General features: G+C 43.5%; 1 protein-coding gene across 3 annotated transcripts; it reads left to right on the top strand.

Annotated features, from left to right (window-relative positions):
- The first annotated feature begins 1,088 nt into the window (after nucleotides 1-1,088).
- On the top strand, nucleotides 1,089-18,416 carry PPA1 (inorganic pyrophosphatase 1). 3 transcript variants are annotated; one of them, XM_081004777.1, is made up of 12 exons: nucleotides 1,094-1,250; nucleotides 4,848-4,912; nucleotides 7,597-7,677; nucleotides 9,201-9,254; nucleotides 10,153-10,272; nucleotides 11,919-12,005; nucleotides 12,940-13,066; nucleotides 14,233-14,360; nucleotides 15,552-15,634; nucleotides 15,873-15,942; nucleotides 17,219-17,258; nucleotides 18,048-18,416. In XM_081004777.1, the coding sequence occupies exons 1-12, from the start codon at nucleotides 1,187-1,189 to the stop codon at nucleotides 18,074-18,076; spliced, it is 948 nt and encodes a 315-aa protein (XP_080860903.1). In that variant the 5' UTR covers nucleotides 1,094-1,186; the 3' UTR covers nucleotides 18,077-18,416. The 3 variants fall into 3 exon arrangements, with proteins under 3 accessions (XP_080860902.1, XP_080860903.1, XP_080860901.1); XM_081004775.1 differs by lacking the exon at nucleotides 7,597-7,677 and having other exon boundaries at nucleotides 1,095-1,250; XM_081004776.1 differs by lacking the exons at nucleotides 15,873-15,942; nucleotides 17,219-17,258; nucleotides 18,048-18,416 and having other exon boundaries at nucleotides 1,089-1,250; nucleotides 14,233-14,386; nucleotides 14,444-15,634.
- Nucleotides 18,417-20,130: the final 1,714 nt, after the last annotated feature.

Raw genomic sequence — 20,130 nt, 5'->3', positions numbered from 1 at the left:
CTCTCCTTCCTTGGAGGTTTTAGGCAAAGGTTGGATGGCCATCTGTCATGGATGCTTTAGTTGAGATTCCTGAATTGCAGGGCGTTGGACTAGATGACCCTCAGGGTCCCTGTCCAGTTCTGTGATTCAAACCTCTGTAAGCAACACTCCTAGCTGCCCAGCAATAAAACTGCTAGCACTTTTACAACACTCATCATTTGTCCCTTGGATTTGGGGATTTTTCATAAGCATCTGGTGGGCCACTGTGATAGCCAGATGCTGGAGTCGATGGCTCTTCGGCCTGATCCAGCAGGCTTCTTTTTACATAGCAAGAAATGAACAATGAGTTATGACGTTTTTGTATTGCAAAAAAGGGGAAAGGAAAGGATGACGGGTTTTGTTCAGGCGTGGGGCTGGGAAAGAACAGCCACTCTGCAGTCCAGTCCAGGCTTAATATCCCCCCATATTGCCAGAGATTATTTTTTGGGGGGGTGTTACTGAGGTTTAAGATTGCCTTTTGGATAGCGCTGCCATATAGAATTTGGCGTAACCCAATAAAGATAATTTCTTTAGGGGAGGAATATACAAATGGGAGACTAGACCAGTGTTTCCCACACTCTCAATCTGTTTTTGGACTACAGTTCCCATCATCCCTCGGGAAGATGGGAGCTGTAGTCCAAAAACAGCTGGAGACCCAACTTTGGGGAAACCTTAGACTTTCTCCAATCTCGGTGATTATTATTATTTATTATTTCCACAGAACTAGCCCTGTTAATTCCCCTGCAGCAGCAGCAGCAGCAGCAGCAGCAACAAACCAGCTCAGCAAAGTGTTTGGCGGCACCTAAGGCTTTGCCTACCCAGAAGCAACTCAACGGGGTTTCTCCCAGTGAAGCAGCGTTTAAGGTGTCAAAGGTGCCCCAAATCAAATTTGCTGAAGAAAAAGGGGAGGGGCGGGGAGAATTGCGAGGGGGCGGGACGTTGTTTCTTCACTACGGGGCATGCGCAGTGCGGGGCCGAGCCCGGCGCGGCGTGGGGAGGATGATGAAACTCGGAGGAGCGCGGGGAGGGGAGAGGCCGCGCGCCTGCGCAGTGCGGGGGAAGCGGCTGGGAGGGCGTGCCGTCGGCTAATAAGAGGCCGCCTCGAGGGAGGAGGAGCAGCGAGGAGCTCTCCTTTTGCTGTCGGTCGGGCGAGCCGGTAGGGCGCAGCATGGCCAGCTACAGCGTGGAGGAGCGCGGCTGCCCCAACAGCCTCGGCTACAGGCTGTTCTTCAGTGAGTTCTCCCCCGGGGGAGCCGGGCGGGCTTAACCGAGGGGCTGCGGGAGAAGCTCGGGGCGCGGGGCGCCCGCGAGCGCGCAGGGCGGGAGATGAATGAAAGAGCGAGGCGAGCGCGCGCGCGCGCGCGTGCCTGCGTGTCCCTCGGGAGGGCATTTGTGGGGCAGACAGGCAGCCTAGGAAAAAGCCACAGCCGGGCTCCGTTTGCTCCTCGACGCCTTCTCCGCCGCTTCTGGAATCGTGTCATGTAATTGCTTTGATAGACGGCGAGGCTCGATCCTGAATCCTTTCCATGGCGCTCTGCTTTTTGAAAAAGTTGCCATTGCAATGTCCAACTTGGCGGCGCAGTCAGGGAAAGGGCTTCTCGGCAGCCCCCTGGGGCGAGTTTGCGTTTTGCGCCCCTGCAAGCGGCTGGTTCTCTGGGACAGAGGCGCTAACGCCGGGCCCTCCCTCGCAGGGTTGTTGTGAGGCTCGTGCAGCGCCGGAGCGGGCGCCAAGGGGTTTGCGGACGCTGCTGCAGTTTCCCCTCGTGGGTAGCCTGGTGCCAGCCCGCTGTGTCAGCGTGAAACGGGCCTGTCCAGAGAGCTTTTATAGAGCTCTGCAGGGATTTTTCACAAGAAAGAAGGGGAAGGGATCCCAAATGCACCAGCACTGCCGTCATGCTGTCATGGGAGTTTCCCTGCTTCTCCAAGGCCTAATATTTGGGGTGGGGTGGTGGATTAGGCTTGGCGCATGGGTGTGTGTTCCTGCAATCCCAGTCACCCTTAAATCTAGGGCTGGGATGGGGAATTGGGGTTGGGTGCATCACCTGAATTCAGTGTCCCTCCAAACTCTTGTATACAAACACACCTGTCTTCCCATGTGGACTTTCAGGGATGGCTGCTCCAGCCATGAAATCACAACCTGTAATGCTATTATTATAGAATGGCAGTGGAGATTTCCCCACTTCTGTGATTCTTCGCTAAGCCCCAGTTACCAACCCTCACTTTTGACTCCAGAAGGATGTGGTACAGAAAATAGAACAACAAATACATGGAACGTAGCATACAATACATTTAGCTGTGTGAGAAGAGTACTTTTGAAAGCATTTAGCTATTCTGAAGGAGGAGAGAAGATGGGGGAAGGGAAGCAATTGGAAGGAAATGAAAGTGCGAGATACAACTGCCCTTGGACGCTGTGACAGAGAACTTGATATATGGAGAAAGAGAAAGTCCTTGCCCAAGGTACTAGAATGGGACTGATGCTGTCATAAAAGTTGTGTGTGTGGTGAGGTTTAGGATGACTGATTATGGCGTTAACTGTCCATGTAATGCCCTATTAAGTGGCTATGGCCTAGTTTGCATGTCACATTAACCATAGTTTGTTTTTAAACTATGGTGTAATGTTAACTGAGCAGCATGCGACTCAGACATTCCTAAGGCAGTCCTTTCTTGCTGCTGTGCCACAAATGAAACAAGCCGGAGTCTGACTTGCTATGTCATCTGACCCAGGTGGTTTGGAGATTACAAAGGTAGCTCACCTGGCTCCGTCTACCCTCACCTTTCAGAATAGTTAAGTGTACTTAAGTACTCTTTGTATATGCTCAGAGTTGCTTGCTGGCTTTCCACTGGCTGTTTTGAAATTTCTTGCCTTCCTTGGTGCCCCAAAAACTGGCAGGTGAGCTCCTGGTGCGCTGTTCTCCTCTAACCCTCCCCCATTGAGCAAACAGCTGTTGGGTTTAAAGTCTGAACCAGACTGTCAGATATGGGCAGTGAAGGTGGCTGTAAAATGAAAAGCCTCCCGCAGTATAATCCTTTAAGGCGATTTTCATTTCTTCCTGGTAGTGCTCCACCTCAAAACAGCTTCAGTTTTTGCTGCACAAAGAAATGACGATTATCCAAAGTTTTCTTAACTGATGTTCCTGGTAAGCTGAAAAAGCTGAATCATAAAACAGGTCCACTGGAGTGAGAGACTGCCATGCTTTTTACTTGAGGCTCCTAAGTCCACACCCAGGCAATATCTTTATTAGGACTAATTAGAATACCAAAGCAGGGCACCAGCCATTTAAAAAGAGGCATTGATGGGAGCAATTTGTGCAGACACTGAGACAAGGTGTGCTAGATCCCTGGCCTTGACTGGAGATTCCTTTTTAAGGTAATGCTCCAAGATGCATACTCTTCTAGATTGAGAAATGCAACTTGCAGTTTGTTTCTGGCGACTGCTGGGAAAAACTTTTTCCTAAAGTGACTTAAGTACATGAAGGTATCTACCCTGCTGTCATCCATTCTAGTGGAAGCCCGGCTTGGCTTGCTGGCAGTTAACCTTGCCTGTTAATCCAGGAAAGCCATGAGTCCAAAATTAAATGAGCCTCTGAGTCCAGACATACCTCAGCTAATAAGTTTGGACAAATGGATAAGTCCAGGTAATGGTGATTTTTCTCATCACAGGCTACCAGGGAACTGGCCACCTTTGAGTCTTAGCAAAGGAGACTCCAGTGACTTAGTCAGAGGTTTTTTTTTAAAGTCCTGTTGCCCAGTGCCATTTGAACTAGAGGTCTTCTTGCACAACATGTTCTCTGCTGCTGAGCTGTGACCCTGAACCCACATGCAACTTACTAGGTCCTCTTTTCAGGAGTGTGCAATGCCATAAGGGAGCAAATTTTCCATGGCAATACTTGTGTGTGGGTAAATATAGCAAACGTGTGCATGGGGGCAATTATTTGGGTCTTTCCCACCCCCGCCACCTCCCCCAATGAGAGGGAAAGATTCTGCTTGGGTGGAAAGGTGCAGGAAAAGGGTGCAGCGCACATGGCTGCAGTTCTCTCTCCCCTACCCAGTCCATGACACACACACATGCACTGTGTTGCTGTGTGTGATAATTGCCTTGGAGAAATGCCATGTAGGTGTGTAGGGGGGTCTAAAAGTAATGGGATTGTGACATCTACTGACATCTATCCAAGTACCCTTATCATTGTGCAATATGATGTGTAGGAAATCATTTTGTTCATCTTTGGAGATATAAGCTAAACCATTTCAGGGCAACTTCATATCAGCCTCAGTTGTCATTTGATAAGGCTGGAGTCCGCTTGCTTGTACAGGTTTTGCTGTTTTCAGAGGCTCCTGTAGTTTGCACTTCAGGGAGAACGCCTTCTGAGATACCTCGTAAAACTGAACGCACTATGCTGGAGCACAGAAGCAGCAGCAGAAAGGGCTAGCCCAAGCCCTGGGCTTGGCTACCTGGCTGTTGCAGGTCACAGTCTACAGGTATCTCTGACTACTGTGGAAGTGCCTTGGAGACTGCATAGGCTATCTGAAGCACTGCTGTTAGCGATGGGAGCTTTAAGCTGCACATGGATGGTGGGGGTAATCTGTGACAAACCGCTATCACATTTAGTGCTGTCTTCTGAGAAACTAGGGCGGGTAGAACTCGGCAGCACACTTGCTGTTGCAGTGATTTCATTGGAACAAAACCCAATTGATAGGACTGTGCCAACTTGTCTTTGTTTATAGACATTCACATTCTTTAAACTTTCTATCCCTGGTACTTTGTCAGCTTTATTTTACTACTGCATGCATTAAAGATAATCAAAAACTTGGACATTTCCTTTGTTTTTCAGAAAACCATAAGGGACAGTACATTTCTCCGTTCCATGACATTCCGATACATCCAGATGCTCGCAAGGTAAGGCTCACGGTCATACTGAGCAGAACTTTGTGGGGATTCACCCTGCAGACTGTATAAAGGTGACCCAGTCACTCGATGTAGAGTTGCTTATTCTTAACAGGGGACAAGCTGTGTGTGTTCAAAGCAACTTCAACCTAATTTCTGATCCGTGCTTGACAACTTAAGGTAACTGCCTTGGCTTTATTAACCAATGTTGCTTAAGTAAAATTTGGCACGAAGGGCGGAATAATCTTTAACATAGCATGTGCATGTAAATTAATTTTTGTTCTTAAGTTGGGATGGAGGGGTGCAACTTTCCCTTTACTACCATTGTTCACTAGTCATTAGTGCCTGCTTCAGCCCAACGCTCACTTTAGTCTTTTCAGCTGTAGAACAGAGGTTCCTAAACTGGTCCACAGACCACCAGTGTGGTGTAGTGGTTAAGAGCAGTAGACTCGTAATCTGGGGAACCGGGTTCGCATCTCCACTCCTCCACATGCAGCTGCTGGGTGACCTTGGGCCAGTCACACTTCTTTGAAGTCTCTCAGCCCCACTCACCTCACAGAGTGTTTGTTGTGGGGGAGGAAGGGAAAGGAGAATGTGAGCCGCTTTGAGACTCCTTTGGGTAGTGATAAAGCGGGATATCAAATCCAAACTCCTCTTCTTCTTCTTCTTCTTCTTCACCAGTGGTCCACATGCTTCATTTAGGTGCTGTATGGTGTGTCTGTGAAAACGCAGTTTAAAACAGCACAGTGCCTTACAATTGGTACAACAGGCAGAAAAATTGCGAAGCGGTCTGCTAAAAATCCTCAAAAGTTTTCAAGTGGTAAAAGCCACTCCACAAAAAAGCTTCCAACTGGCTGACTCTCCCAGCAGGAGGAAATACATAACTGTCTCATATTATTGGCACTTTCATGTTCTTAAAGGGAAGCTGGGGAAGCTGGTTCATTGCATTTTGTGTCCAACTTATACAGTGTGATGTTGCCAAAATGAAAAACCCTTGGTGCTGACTTCTTAGCTGTGTTAGGTTCCCCCGGAAGTTTTCTTTCTCATCCTTCTTTCCAGATTTTAGAAATTCAGTTTTTTTATATCAATGATAGTACTCTTCCCCATAAATTGTTTGGTATTGAAGGGTTGTTATTATTCTTAGCAACCTATCTTAAACTTATATTTGTACACAATGGCCAGCTTCAAAATGTAACAATCTCAATCTGATAAATCAAGTTTTCGGGGCCTGAAAATGTACTTTTTGCCTACTCACCACATCCCTATTCCTTCTCTCCTCCCATCTTCTGCTTTGGCAGTTATATCATGATTTGTTTTTGCCTCAGTTTTCTGTTGTATCTGAATTGGGAAACAATGGTTTGCAAGCAGGGATTGAACAAGCACGTCAAAGTAGGGCTGAGCACTTCAGGCACAAGGAGTTTTATCAACCCAATAAACCATCATTTATTGGCTTTTTTGTTTTTTTATAAATTTTTGTATTGCTGATACAAGGGGAAAAACCAGACAGAATAATATTGCAACAGTGGACAAAGACAAAAAGATCATGCTCTATAAATGTAATGCACCACTACATATATTATGGGCATTAAAGCAGATCAGGGTTGAATCAGGTCTTAACTATAGTTTTTTGGATCAAGAGCATTAAGTCTGAAATGGAACAATGTTTGTTTCACATTTTCTATAGCTTTTGTTGTTCCAGCACTTTTTTGTTTCCAAGTAGGCCTAGAGGCATAACTTGATGCAGTGAAATCTTCACATGTTGGATTCTGGAAATACTGTAAAGTTAAATAGTGTTGTCTTATTTGGGCAGCCCAAACTGTCAGGTCATGACACATTTTTAAAAAATCATTACGATTCAAATTTTGGGCTATAAATATCAAAACTCCAGGTTGGCTAACAAAACAAGAGCAGCACATAATTGTACCAAATTTTTAAAGCTCACTATTAAAGAAACCCAAATTAGTTAGCGACAGTCAGAGCAGCATTAACAAGAAAAACACTGTAAACTATTTTGCATGAATGACCCTGTGGTTTTTCTGTGTGTGTGTGTGTGTGTGTGTGTGTGCGCGCGCGCGCGCAACCAGCTTAGTTTATAAAACAGTAGAATGGAAATCTAATCTCGTTGACATTGCCTTAGAGTAAAAGCCAAGGTCTGAGGGGGCAAAAGGAATAGCAGGGTTGAAAACTAGAATTGAAAGGAGAACTTAAGTTTAAGTAGAATCTTGGCTAATTTTAGGCATGTACAAATCGGATAACTAATGGCCACTGTAAATGGTGCTCTTGGGCACAATTTACCTCATGTGGCAAGCGATAACTCTTGCAACAGAAGGAATGGGATTTGGCTGTCACTTGAGGCATGGTATCCCTTGTCCACTATATTCCATCTTCAGTTATAAAGTCCTCAAATACAGCTGAAAACAACCCCGCAAATTCAGCCACCGCCATCAGTGGAGCAAGGAGTAGAGGCAGAGGCTTCATGTGGTTGTTTTTTAAGAATCCACCTGTGGTAGCAGAACGGATTTGTGCGCAATGAGACCCTGCCTATTTGAAGGTGCTATAGCCCTTGCTTATCTGTTCGAGACACAGGTATAAAAGTTAGTAAGAATAAGCAGACATTTTCTTGTCCCAGAAGCTAAACAATACAATGCAGTACAGTACTGATTCTCAGACTTCGCTTCTCTTTGTTTTTATTGCAGGGATGGCTCTCCTCGTTATTCTCCTGGGTCCTCCACAGCTTCAGTAGCAGCCCAGATAGGGAGTCCAGTTTAGGGCAAAAGGTTACATTACCCAGTCTTGTCTACAGCTCTTGCTCCTAATCCTCGTATTCTTAAGATCTTGAGAGGATTGGAGAGGTTCTAAATTTATCAGCACCTGGGCTGCTGCCCTCGTCGTATTTTAAATGTATATGGCCTCGTTGTACCTTTCCGTGCTTGCCAGGGCATGGCAAACTGGAATGCTGCTTATGTTTATGTATGAAAAGGGTGAGGGGCTCTCTTTGCCTCAGGAAATAGCTACAGAACTGTCTGGGCTTCTGTCATAAATATTTCCATTATTACTTTAATATACTTGCAGGCTGGTTTGTAATTTATATGGGCTGCATTCAGAACAGTACCAGTGGCGTTTTGCTGATGCGGTTGTGCTTCTGTTTCCTTTCCTTCCCCCCGTGCACTCCACAAAACCTTCCCCAAAGGGTCCTTCAAGCCTCTGGAGCTGATTTTGAGAGCTGCAGGGGACAGAAGGGGAAAGTTGTATTACGCTAGTACAAATCTCTTGTGTTAGGGGAACAGGAGCCTTGGATACTGCCTCAAGGCTCCATGGTGGTTCCAATCCACTTGACTCATGCCTGCATAATTTTTAGCACATTTAATTCTGTTTTCTTAAGAAGCTATTTTTCCTTCTGAAGGAAGAAGGGATGTCCCCTCCCACCTCGTTCTCAAAGTAGGCTGTTGATAAAATTGAAGCCAATTCACTCTTCGAACGGTGTTAGGAAACTGAAGTCTGATTAGATAATTTTCTGAGATACGAGCTAGGTATTTGTGGGGGTGATGTGTTTACCTAATAAAGGCTTTTAGTCCAGAATTCCACATACTTAAGAGTAACCCCCATTGTGCTTCTGAGTAGACCTGTATAGGATTTGCAGTGCGAGGTTCCTTTGCAGGTCTCAAAATGCCTGTCGGAATTCTAGCTTTAAAAAAAGGCACATTTGAAATAATTGTTGTGAGAAGTGTCTCTGATACTTCATGCCAGCCAGGTTGCTCATTCCTGTATTCAATGGATAATCCTAAATGATGTTATTCTTTCTTCTGCCAGGGTGGAATTTGCTCTTCTGTGGCTGCTATGTAAATGCAGTTTATTTTTTAAAAATTAAAAGAAAATCTGGATGTGTAAAATCTTAACCTGCAGTTGAAAGCAAAATGCATTAGCATGATAGTGATCTTCAATCATTGAACTTTTGATTGTGTTCTTGCATCTGTGCAATAGTCTCTTGCGTAATGGTCTCCATTAAATATCAAGTTATGCAGCGAAATACCAGGTGGTTGGTCTTTTTTGCTTCCATTATGGATTGAAAGACTCAAAAGACAAAATTGTCTCCCCCACTGATGAATGCATGAAAGCTTTATAGTTTTCACCCCATTCCTTTATTGCAGCCCTTGGGGGCGGGGATTACTTGAATCCCGATGGCTTTGCTATTTTTACTTAAGATCTATTATCTAGACAGTTATATTTTTAATAAACAAAAGTTCAATTCTAGATTTCCATGGATATGGTATATACCTCTCTGGTTTCTTATTCTTTTCAGGATGTGTTCAACATGGTTGTGGAAATACCTCGATGGACCAATGCTAAGATGGAGGTAATGGCATTCTATATTTGGAAAGCTGTAGTTCCTGGCTTGGTGGCTGCCTCTTCATTAAAATCAGCTTATCTGTGAAAGATAAAGCCATTCTGCGTCAGCCTCTTTGAAATTTAAAATTTCCTGATTAGTTAGTAGTAAAGAAATGGGCAGCTATTCTTAATCTGCAGGACTGTGCACACAATTCGTGAGCAAGCCCTATTGGACTTCTGAGTTTTCATGGTTGCTGTCAATTTGCTGTCAAATAAGACGCACCTAGTTTTGTGGGGAGGAAAACAAGAAAAAAAAGATTTTGGATCCCAGAAGCCAGAACAGCAAGAGGGATCTGGCTTCTGGGATCCTGTGTGGCTGTTCTGGCTTCTGGGATAACGTGCCAAGCCTCTTCAGGGCAGCGGGATGAAGGCTCCCCCTGCCCAGAAGAGGCTAAGGCAGAAGCCCGGACAGGCGCATTGCTGAAGGGGCGCTGCGCTGTTCTCCCTCTCTGCGCAGCACCTCTCCTGCGAAGGAGGCGCCCCTTCAAGTGAAGCTGGAGAAGGAACAAAAGTCCCTTCCGGCTTCCAGGACAGGCGCCTCGCCGAAGGGGCGCTGCGCAGATAAGGAGAGCTGCGCAGCACCCCTTCAGCGAAGCGGGAGGAGGAACAGAAGGGGCTCCGTTATTCCTCCCGCTTTGCTGAAGGGGCGCTGCGCAGCTCTACCTCTCTGCGCGGTGCCATTCACTCCATAAGACGCACTCACATTTCCCCTTACTTTATAGGAGGGGAAAAGTGCGTCTTATGGAGCGAAAAATACGGTACTTTGAAAATGTGAATTGAAGCACCTTTAGGGAAAATACCATCCTAAAATTAGATTGCTTGCACATTCTTCTGTTAATACTAAACTTAAACTAATTCTGTTTCAGATTGCAACCAAAGATCCTCTAAACCCAATTAAGCAGGATGTGAAGAAAGGAAAACTACGTTATGTCGCTAATGTCTTTCCCCACAAGGGATACATCTGGAATTACGGTGCTATTCCACAGGTATTTGTCTAGCTTTCTTTATTTTCAGAGGTCTTTTAATTGCTGAGCATAAATGTTCATTAGGCTGCCCCTGGAAGTGCTATGTTTCTGTGCAAACATTTTAGCAAAGCAACATTATAGCAAGAGCAAAACACTAATGAGGAGGAACGTGTAGCTATTGCATGGACAACGGGGTGGCAAAATCTCAGGAGAAAAGTGAGAGTACAGTCTATGTTGTAAACAAGGAAGCTGATTGTGCTGCAACTTGAATCAGTTGGCTTTGCAGATCACAATTCGCATATCAGGGTCATCTTGAAAAGTACACAAGCAACCCCTCAATTTACGTAGGTGTTGCATTTCAACACACACCGCACATTTAAATGAAATTGTGTGTATTTGAAACACAATCGAAAAAGCTTGCAAAGACCCCATTTTGGGGCCACTTCCAGGTTTGGCACAATGTGAGCATGTGTGATCGTGCACATATCAGACATACCTGAAACGGTCGCTGCCTGTATTAAACCCTGAAAAAGCCAGCACAAGTCACAGGGGATAATGAATGCATATGACTAAGACTTTAGAAACATGGCATTCCAGTGCACTAACCAGACTTTTTAAGAAGAAGAAAGTGAGAGCTTGCTATGGAAGCTGTGCTGTTATAGTTTTATCTCTGTAATACTAACTCTCTTTTCCCTACTTCAGCTAATTCAATTCCAATACTTGTTTTCTAGCTGGCATCAGTCCCTCCCTTTGGTCAGTTTGTTGTACCTCACTGATCAATCCTCTATTTCATGTGGTACAGAGGCTACGACATACTGTCAGACACTTCCTCCTGCCCCAGTTGGCATTGTGGTTACACTTCTTCCACCTTTTCTGAATTAGACTTCAGACCTGTCCTACTCTGAGTTCCCTCTGACCACAGAACTACTCAGACTTCCTCTGCCCAATCATGTATTCTTGTCTTCAATCATTTCAAAGATTTTTATATTTATTTTTTAATCTTAAACATGTATTGAGGTAACTTCTACTTTCCAAATTGGCAGCATTTGTTCCAGCTAAACTTTAGATGGCCAGCATAAGGGATGCCAAGGCATCATTATGTAAACTGTTCCGGAGCCCTGCCCTTGCCGGGGTTTTAATAACTCTGCTTCTGACCTGGAAGGAAGTTAGGTCAATTTCTATTAAAGCAGTCTGAATGGCAACTTCCCTCTGGCATGTGTTATCAACACATCCATATTTCTGTGTAAGGTAGCTAAATGCACGTACGTGGAAGTCTCTTCGACTTGAATTTATGCGAGCGTGTTCTGGTTAATGCAACAAATCTAACGGCAAATTGAGGTTTCATAACTGATCTAAAAATTTCCCTGCTCCTTTCATATGCAGGAAGATGCAGTGCTTTGTGGATTTGGTTAAGTGTCAAACAAATGGCCTAGATTCAGCTAGGAAAAGCAGACTCCTTCCTCTGATTCCTGAATTTTCTTGTAAGAAATATATCACAACCGCCAGCCATACCCTTGTGGCTGTCAGTGGACAAAGTTGGCTGCCTAAAGAGCATTTCAAGAGAAAATACTTTTTAAAAGACGTAAAACTGCAAATGCCGTATAAGCAGCCCATTAGCAAAGTAACTGTGTATGTGTGCTACATATAACCTCTTCTTCTTTTTAAAGACATGGGAAGACCCAGAGCATAAAGATGAAAATACCAGCTGCTGTGGAGATAATGATCCAATTGACGTTTGCGAAATTGGAAGCAAGGTAACGTGTTTTTTGAAGTGGTGGTGGTCTGCGTTTAGAGCTGTAAACTGTTGTTTCAATCTCTCTCTTTTTGTCCACATTGGTGAAACTTTACACCTGAATGTCTTGCTGAACCAGACTTTTCAGCTAGTTGCCCTGTGCAAACTTGGGCATTATAATTTTGCATCAAGGCATGGTAAGGTTGCAATGAGTTTAAATCAGCGGTAGGTAACTTGTTCTGCATATACAACCATACTGGAAATGTATTAAGGGCTTGTTAAAGTGGGTCTGTTTGCTTCAACTGATTTAATATAGCGTTCATAATGGATTCTAGAATGTATCTGTTTTGGTAGCAGAAACAGAGTCCTATGGTACCATAAAACGGAATTATTGTGACATCAGCTTAAACGGACTACAACTTACTTCGTCAGATGCAGGAAATGCTCTTCTCAGCTGGAACATATGCCTGCATTGCTACGCAGAGAAAAGTTTGTAAAGAGTGAGGCTAAAATAAATGCCAAGGCTTACATTTCTATACGGACTCTAAATACTATTTAATAGATGCCAAGATAAGTTAGACTCATGCTGCGGTATTGTCTTAAAACCGTTACCCCTGAGTCAGCCCTGAAAAATTTTTGATACAATGATAATTAATATGACATGTGAAACATCAGACTTTTTTATCTCCCATATTCTCAGTCTCTCTACAAACATCTGTAGTTATACCTTTAATCTGAAAATAAAAATATGAAAGATGAGCTCCTTGGGAAAACTTTACACCAACTCACAAATATCTTGGTTGGTGAGTGTTTGTCTCTGGTTTAGGCAGAATAAGTGGTTCAGGCCTATTGCTGAGCAATCGGTGAGAGATACTACAGTACTTAACGATTACAGCTTATTTGAATTGTTTGTTCAGTCTTTCCATCTTATTAATGAGGAACATCTACTCAATCAGGTGTGCAGCAGAGGAGAAATAATTAAAGTGAAAGTGCTGGGTGTTCTGGCATTGATTGATGAGGCTGAAACAGACTGGAAGGTCATTGCAATCAACACTGAAGACCCCGATGCTGCTAAATTGAACAGTAAGTAGCACTGAAGTGATCAGAACTTTCCTTCCTCTCCCTTCAAATGCTCAGCAAGGAAAGGTGAGATCTGTGTAGAAAACAGGTAATATGATGCTGTTTATGTCTCTAGAACAATGTATTCCTAGATCCATGGAATATGTAGCAGGTTGTTAACAAACCTTTAGCAGGACGCTAACATCACTACTGCACAAATCTCATGGATGGATGGTAATAATGGTAATCCTACTTGCCTTGAAAGGACTGAAGTCTTGAGTAAATCAAAGTTTTGTAGGTTCCACTTCATTTAGAAGAGGTGAAACTTATACTACTGGTTATAGCATGAGCAATAAATATTTGGACCAAACGTTGTTGTTTTCTAAGTTGCTTTAAGTTTCCTGGGGCAAAAAAAAGACTAATAAATTTAGTAATAGTAATGAGAGTGTGTTAAGTGCCAGAAACAACAGTTGCTTTGTTTACAGAAGGAAGTGCAAGCAATGTATTGAGACTTTGCTATGTGGAGTTTATCTGTAGCTTGGAGACCCAGTTACAAAGAGCAGGAAGATTTCTCCCGTGGTTTAGTTGGAGTCTGTGCCTAGATGGAGCCTAAGGTGTGGTCAGAACTTCATAAGTCGGCATATTTTATGAGTCATGGATAGGAAAACTGCCAGGTCTCGGTGTTTACACAAGAAATAGTACCTTTATAAAACACCAGCCTAGTTTTGAATTATTCTTCACTGCATGCGATTTCCTCTCGACTTTCTACACACCAGTTAAGGCAATGGGTTGGTTGTTTTTTTAGTTTGGTGGGAGTTCTTAGATTCACCTCTTCCCTGTATAGGGGTGGATTTCTAGTGGGGTTGCCAACTTTGCCCTTGCAACAAGAGTCCACTGAGAAAGATAAGAATAATGCTGTGCTAAGTTGTAGATCTTGGCTGTGGTTCAGAAAAAAAAAGTGCCCGTGCAAAGTGATAGGTTCTATCTATCTAGGTTCTTGTATCTGTTTGCAGGCTCTCGGCAAACCTTTAATCCACGTTAGAACAATTGCAACTAGGCAGGAAAATGGATATGGTGGCAGGGTTGAGGGGTAAAGCATGTTCTTGAATCTAAGGCATGTCCTTTTAGTGTCCTGTAACTAATACTCGTAACTGGGTTCTGAAGGCATGGTTCTTATTTTTATTTATAAGATATTAATGATGTCAGGACATTGAAGCCTGGCTATTTAGAAGCGACGGTGGACTGGTTTAGAAGATACAAAGTACCTGACGGGAAGCCGGAAAACCAATTTGCATTCAATGGAGAATTTAAAGACAAGGTATGTTTGCATCCTGATGGATATCTGTCAATGTCCGAAAGAATGCCTAGCCTCTTTCACAGTAAAATGGCGTTCCCTGTCAGCACCAACTCCTTTTTGGTAATTGACAATATCATGGGGAGCCAGAGTTCTTCATGCTTCGTTCTGTGGGGAAAGTAGCTCCTGATGAGTGCTTCATTTCCTTTAGCTGAAAGTTAAAAACCTATTAAACAGACAAATGTACATACAGTGGTACCTCGGGTTACATATGCTTCAGGTTACATATGCTTCAGGTTAGACTCCGCTAACCCAGAAATAGTACCTCGGGTTAAGAACTTTGCTTCAGGATGAGAACAGAAATCGTGCTCCAGCGGCAGCAGCAGGAGGCCCCATTAGCTAAAGTGGTGCTTCAGGTTAAGAACAGTTTCAAGTTAAGAACGGAACGAATTAAGTACTTAACCGGAGGTACCACTGTATTCTGTCATATGTTTGTTTACACACACACACACACACACCCCAACACTTGTAACAGCTCAGCCATTCTCTCATTGAAAGACATAGGCAAAGTGCTTTTAATTCCCTTTCTCATCTGTTAGGTTGTATAATATTTATTGCTTGATAAACCTTGACTGTTCATTTCTTGTTTTTCTCTTTTCATTGGAGACTGTTGTGGCTCACCAAGCACATTTATTTATATTTCTCTGTCCTGCCACTTGGTTAGAGGTGAAGCTGTAGCATTTATCTTCTTCTTTTAACATTTCTGTGTTCAAATCAATACACTGATAAGCAGTAGTGAGCAGTGGAATGGCTGAAGGAGTCAGTCAAAACCTCTGCTGCTGTTCATGCCAAGTTGGAAGAGCCCTTTGTCTGTGTCTTACCGTTGCAAAACTTTGGCTGGCCCTCCATCCTATGCCATTTCAAAGTACAGCCCTTGTTAAAAACTAGTTGCCACCCAGAAATGTGCCACTTCAACATTATTTTTTAAAAGGAGATGTATTGTTTCCATGTTCCTTGAGAATGCAGCACATAATGAAATGGACAGATTAATACTAGAATGCCATTGACAAACTAGGATGGGACATAATGCAGGCTTGTGCAGTTATTACCTAGATTTTCTCTTGACTAGGGAAGTATTTGTTGCATTAAACACAAGGCATTGTTGCATTGCAGATATTAAGAGGCACTGAACTTGTTCTGTTCTCTATTTCATAGGACTTTTCAATTAAGATTATCGGAGACACCCATGATTACTGGAAGGCTCTAGTAAATAACAAAACAGGTGGAGAAATTTGCTGGTAAGTTGCTACTCTTCTCCTTCCAGTCTTGGGCTTTTAAAGAGATGGAATTAAATGAGAGGGATGATCATACGGCTCACCCAATGCCTAAGAACGTTACTGTTAGCACTTGCACTCGTAATGCAGGCATCATTTTGAAATATGTCAGGGTTAGGAATATATCTCAGTATTTTTATATTGAATAAATATGCAGGGAGCGAAAACGTGGCTACTTCTATAACTGAACTTTCTCTTCTAGCACAAATACAACTTTGCCAGACAGCCCTTGCCATTGTGATCAAACATCTGCAGGGGCTACTGTGGGAGAGGTAAGCAGATCTGTTTAATTTCTATGCCCAGGACATGTAAGGACACCGTTCTAATTTGCATGGCTGTGTGCATTTCATGCAAAGGCGGAAAAGCCGCCAAATGTGGCATTGGCTGCAGAACTCAGCATCTTAGAAATCTTTCTGTTCAACTTATTTAAAAGAAGATGGCTGTCTGGGTGGGCAAAAAAAGTGCCTGGCAAAACCTGTCATGGTCCAAAGGTGGGTCTTTCCATGTCCCAAATATTTCATTTACCTATATCCTCATGAACAAGGGATGCACATTAAGCAGGCTTGCTTTATGCCTTCTACATGGTACAGAACTTGGGTGTTGTGTATATTTTATTTATTTAAAGCACAGCCTACACCCAGTTCTGAATGTTGTGCATCTTCTGCTCCTGGGATGGTGACTCCTATTGCACAGCCATCATTTTGAGAGAAGAGACTGTCTAATCTGATTAGTAGTGCAGCCTGTGCCTATTAGTGATTACCTGGATAATTATTAAAAATGCTAATACCATTTCCAGGTCCCACCCTACCGTATGTTTCAGTAATACCACTTCATTGACACCATGGGCAGAAATATCCTCCTAAACCCATGTTTTGTAAATGATGGGAAGCCCTCATAAGAACGTCCATGCAAGTGCTAAGGAGAGGCATAGCTTCCTTCACTAGTCCTAAGGCTGTTCAGGCTGTATCAGCTCCTTTTTTTTCCCCCTGTGCAAAGAGAACACACTGTACTTCCACCCTCCTCCTCTTCCCCCCCCCCCCCTTTAGGTCTACATTTTCTACTCTTCCTCCCTTCCTTCTCTGCGCTCATGCAAGGAATGGAAAGCTGTCACTGTGAACCGCAATGCCTCCCCCTGCTCTTTAGCTGATTATCTAGGGAAATGCAAGGATGCTGCCTAGTATAATGACCAAAAATGCACATTCTAATGAATTTGGTTAAATGTGAGTGGGAAAATAGCTCATTGATTCTGGTTGGGGTTGGTCTGCAGCAACTGCAGAATGCCAGCTCCACATCAGAATGCCAGCACTTGAAAGGGTTATCTTTTTAGTCTCAAGTTCCAGCTCCTCAGATATATAGTTTTACTGGGAGCATCAGAAGAGTTACTGTTTTTCATCCAGTTAGTACCAGGAGGGGCAATAACTGTATGGCGTTTAATTTATTACAATTATTGCATTTATTTGCAAAATCTTATGTACTGATGTGAAAGAGAAACTGAGTTTTTAAATTTAGCAGGAATCCTGGGTTTAATGCTCTCCTTTTTCCCCCTAGGCACCTGCCAGCGGACCTGAAGATCCAATACCACCAGAAGGTAACCTTGATTCAGAGTGAATTTGAGAATGTGTGTGTGTGTGTGTGTGTGTGTGTGTGTGTGTGTGTGTTTTCTTGGAGAGTGGGAACCATCAGTTAAGAGCTCTCATTCTGCATCCCCACCTGTATGGCACTGACCTTTACATTTAAACTACTACCCTATTAGAGCTAAATATCTTGTTTGCAAGACTTGGACCAGGGAAAGCCAACAATTCAGTGTTAGAGCTCCTGCATTCTTCAACATTTGTGTAACACTTCTGACAAGTGATTATGCAGTGCCTTAGGTGTCTGTAAAACTGCACTCGTCTGAAAGATCTGTTAATGCTTACAGGAGGTCTAACATCAATACTTGACAACCCTCACTTTATGACCCAGTTTCCCAGGAATTACATCCAGTGCAACTTTTCTCTTCACGTTCTGAGTTACCAGTAAATGTTGAAGGGCTGTCTTTCTAGTATGCAAATGGTCCAATGTAAGCTCAAGACATAGTTCCAGGCACAAAGCTTGCAGCTGCCCTTGTAGCCAAATGCCTTGTACCTGTCTCCTTGCCTGTACAAAGGACACAAGCATTTGTTTGCCTGCTCTCTAGCTGCTTCTAAAACATCCAGTTTTAAAAACAAAAGCCAGGATAAATTATATGGAAATTAGCAATGTATAACCGGCGTGCACGAAGTTCGCTTCACATTTTAAAATGGTGATTTGCAATGCCTTATAAAGAATTTTTGCCAAGTTACATTATGATGCTAAAGGTTTTGTCTCCTTTTTCCATTTCTTTGCCTTTAAAACCCAGTGGACAGGTGGTACTTCTATGAGAAGTGACCGAGGCAGATGCTGCCGTAGTTGCTACCACAACACCAGGAAACACTTGTGCACAACTAGATGAGAACCGGGAACTTCAATTTCAAGAGCAGTCCTGTTTTGAAACATGTAAAATAGTTTATGATGATGTAACAGATTTTTGCATACCTACCAGTAACGTGTGCTTGGAATATATGCTCGAAATATATCAAGATCCTAGCATCGGAGCAGTTCTTGTGTAAAACACCAGCCTGACAGTCTTCAAAATCTACTTGCACATCATGGCAAATCACTGTTGCATAACCCAGTTGTGTGTAGATACCCGCTTTCGTTGCTTATGAAGAATTTTTGCTGAAGCGCATTCTGAAGTCTTGTCTCCTTCATGTTCTTTTGAAATCTCATGCGATCATGAAGAGAGAAGTGTGCGTAATGGAAGATGGAGGAAAAAGTAAAAAGAAGCGTTGGATTCTGAACCCCCCCCCCCACTCCTTCTGTTTTAAAAACAGCAACATTATTGTGGAAGTCAGAGATGCCTCTCCCTGTCACTAACCTTACCAGCTTGACATGAGGCAGAAGTACAACACTTTTCAAGCAATCCTTGTGTTATCTATGGCCGGTTTGGTAGCTCTGATAACTAAGAGTAGTCTCCTAACCCTCCCATCTCACAATAAATTATGGCCGCAACTTCTTCACTGCAGTGCTTGGTAGGTAGAGCTGCCATTGACAGGTTGAAGGGGGGATAATGACACCCACTACTTGCCGTTTCCTAGTTGGTGGGCATGCTCCATGCCTCCTTGCCTGTCCTTTGTTCACTGCCCCCATCATCTATACTACACTGATACAGATATGTCAGGAACATATCTTTCAGGTTGTGGCACTGGCAAAAACAGAGTAGACATGTAGGCCGGGAATTCTGCATAGCACTGCCCGGCTGCTGCCCCCCACTGGATCCTGTGGGGACTGGAGGTGGGTAGCCTAGCAGCATTAATGCTGAGTGGAGTTTCCGGCCTGTGCACCTATGCTCTTAACACTGAATATGCACAGGGTGGGAGTGGGGCTGCCATAATTTGGATGGCAGTGCTGGCAGGTTTACATGTACCACACAGGCCCCAGCTAAGCTACATTTGTTGGCAGCAGTAGACTGGCATATTCTACTTGATAGTAAAATGATTTGGAAAGCTCACTTCATGCAAAATTATAGTCAATATCAATACTAAAATGATACGCAGCTTTGATTGTCTTGTAATGAGAGTGAATGCTTTGTCTGAGAAGCAGAACTATGACAGACAGGCAGTTGCCCCCATCCCTGCTTCTCTATGGTGGAAGCTGTAATTTGCTTGGTGTTGACTACTTTGGCGTGTCAGCCTTGCATTTTATACTAGAAGTGCCAGTTAGCCTGCACTGGGCCTAGGGCCCTTCATGCAGAACTTGAGGCTACTTTCTCATAGGAATGAGTTTCTGGAAATGTGTGTCCATCAATGGCACTGGTACTGATTGTTCTATGCAGAACTTGAAATTCTTCAAAAGGATTTGCCACGCACTTCCTTGAGGTCATGTTTTGGTGTTAAAATACAGCATGTCTTTTGTTACATAAAAACTTCTGTTGAGGCCGTAGGTGCCTTCTGTTTTTGAAAGATCTGTTTTATTGATTTGGACAGAACACTATTCTGTTCCAAATAAAATGCTGTTTGTGTAGTTAGGAATAAGATAACAAAGCTTCCCTCCTGGCAGCAGCATTGTAATGGCTGTGGCATTATGGTACATGTCTTTTGTTGTACTGAAGACGGTGAAAATTTCAGTAATGAGGTGAGGTTTGAAGACGATGGATTTTCTCACTGGGATCATTACGAATACTTGTGTGGGGAAGCAGACAGTCCTCTTAGCAAGGAACATTTTGAGCGCTTGACAGAGAATAAGTTCTTGAAGTCTCATAAAAGAATTCAAGCGATAAAGTACATCTCGAGTACTTTCCTTACCCTAATTTTTAAAGTATGGCTCCTACCATCTGTTCCTGGGCCTACTATTTTGCCCTTCCATTGACTCCTGCGAGTGAATTTGTTTAACAACTGCATTTT

The sequence above is a fragment of the Podarcis pityusensis genome (assembly GCF_964106645.2).
Source record: "Podarcis pityusensis genome assembly, chromosome: 5".
NCBI lineage: Eukaryota > Metazoa > Chordata > Lepidosauria > Squamata > Lacertidae > Podarcis > Podarcis pityusensis.
Note: the sequence above shows the minus strand (reverse complement) of the source record. Positions and strands in the feature narration are given on the sequence as shown.

What these genes read in the sequence shown, in the direction of transcription:
- PPA1 (XM_081004777.1), top strand. Translation starts at nt 1,187, where the DNA reads ATGGCCAGCTACAGCGTGGAGGAGCGCGGCTGCCCCAACAGCCTCGGC. An exon ending in AGTCCAGTTTAGGGCAAAAG is followed by an intron (nt 7,678 to 9,200) that starts GTTACATTACCC and finishes TATTCTTTTCAG; the next exon opens with GATGTGTTCAACATGGTTGT. An exon ending in GGACCAATGCTAAGATGGAG is followed by an intron (nt 9,255 to 10,152) that starts GTAATGGCATTC and finishes ATTCTGTTTCAG; the next exon opens with ATTGCAACCAAAGATCCTCT.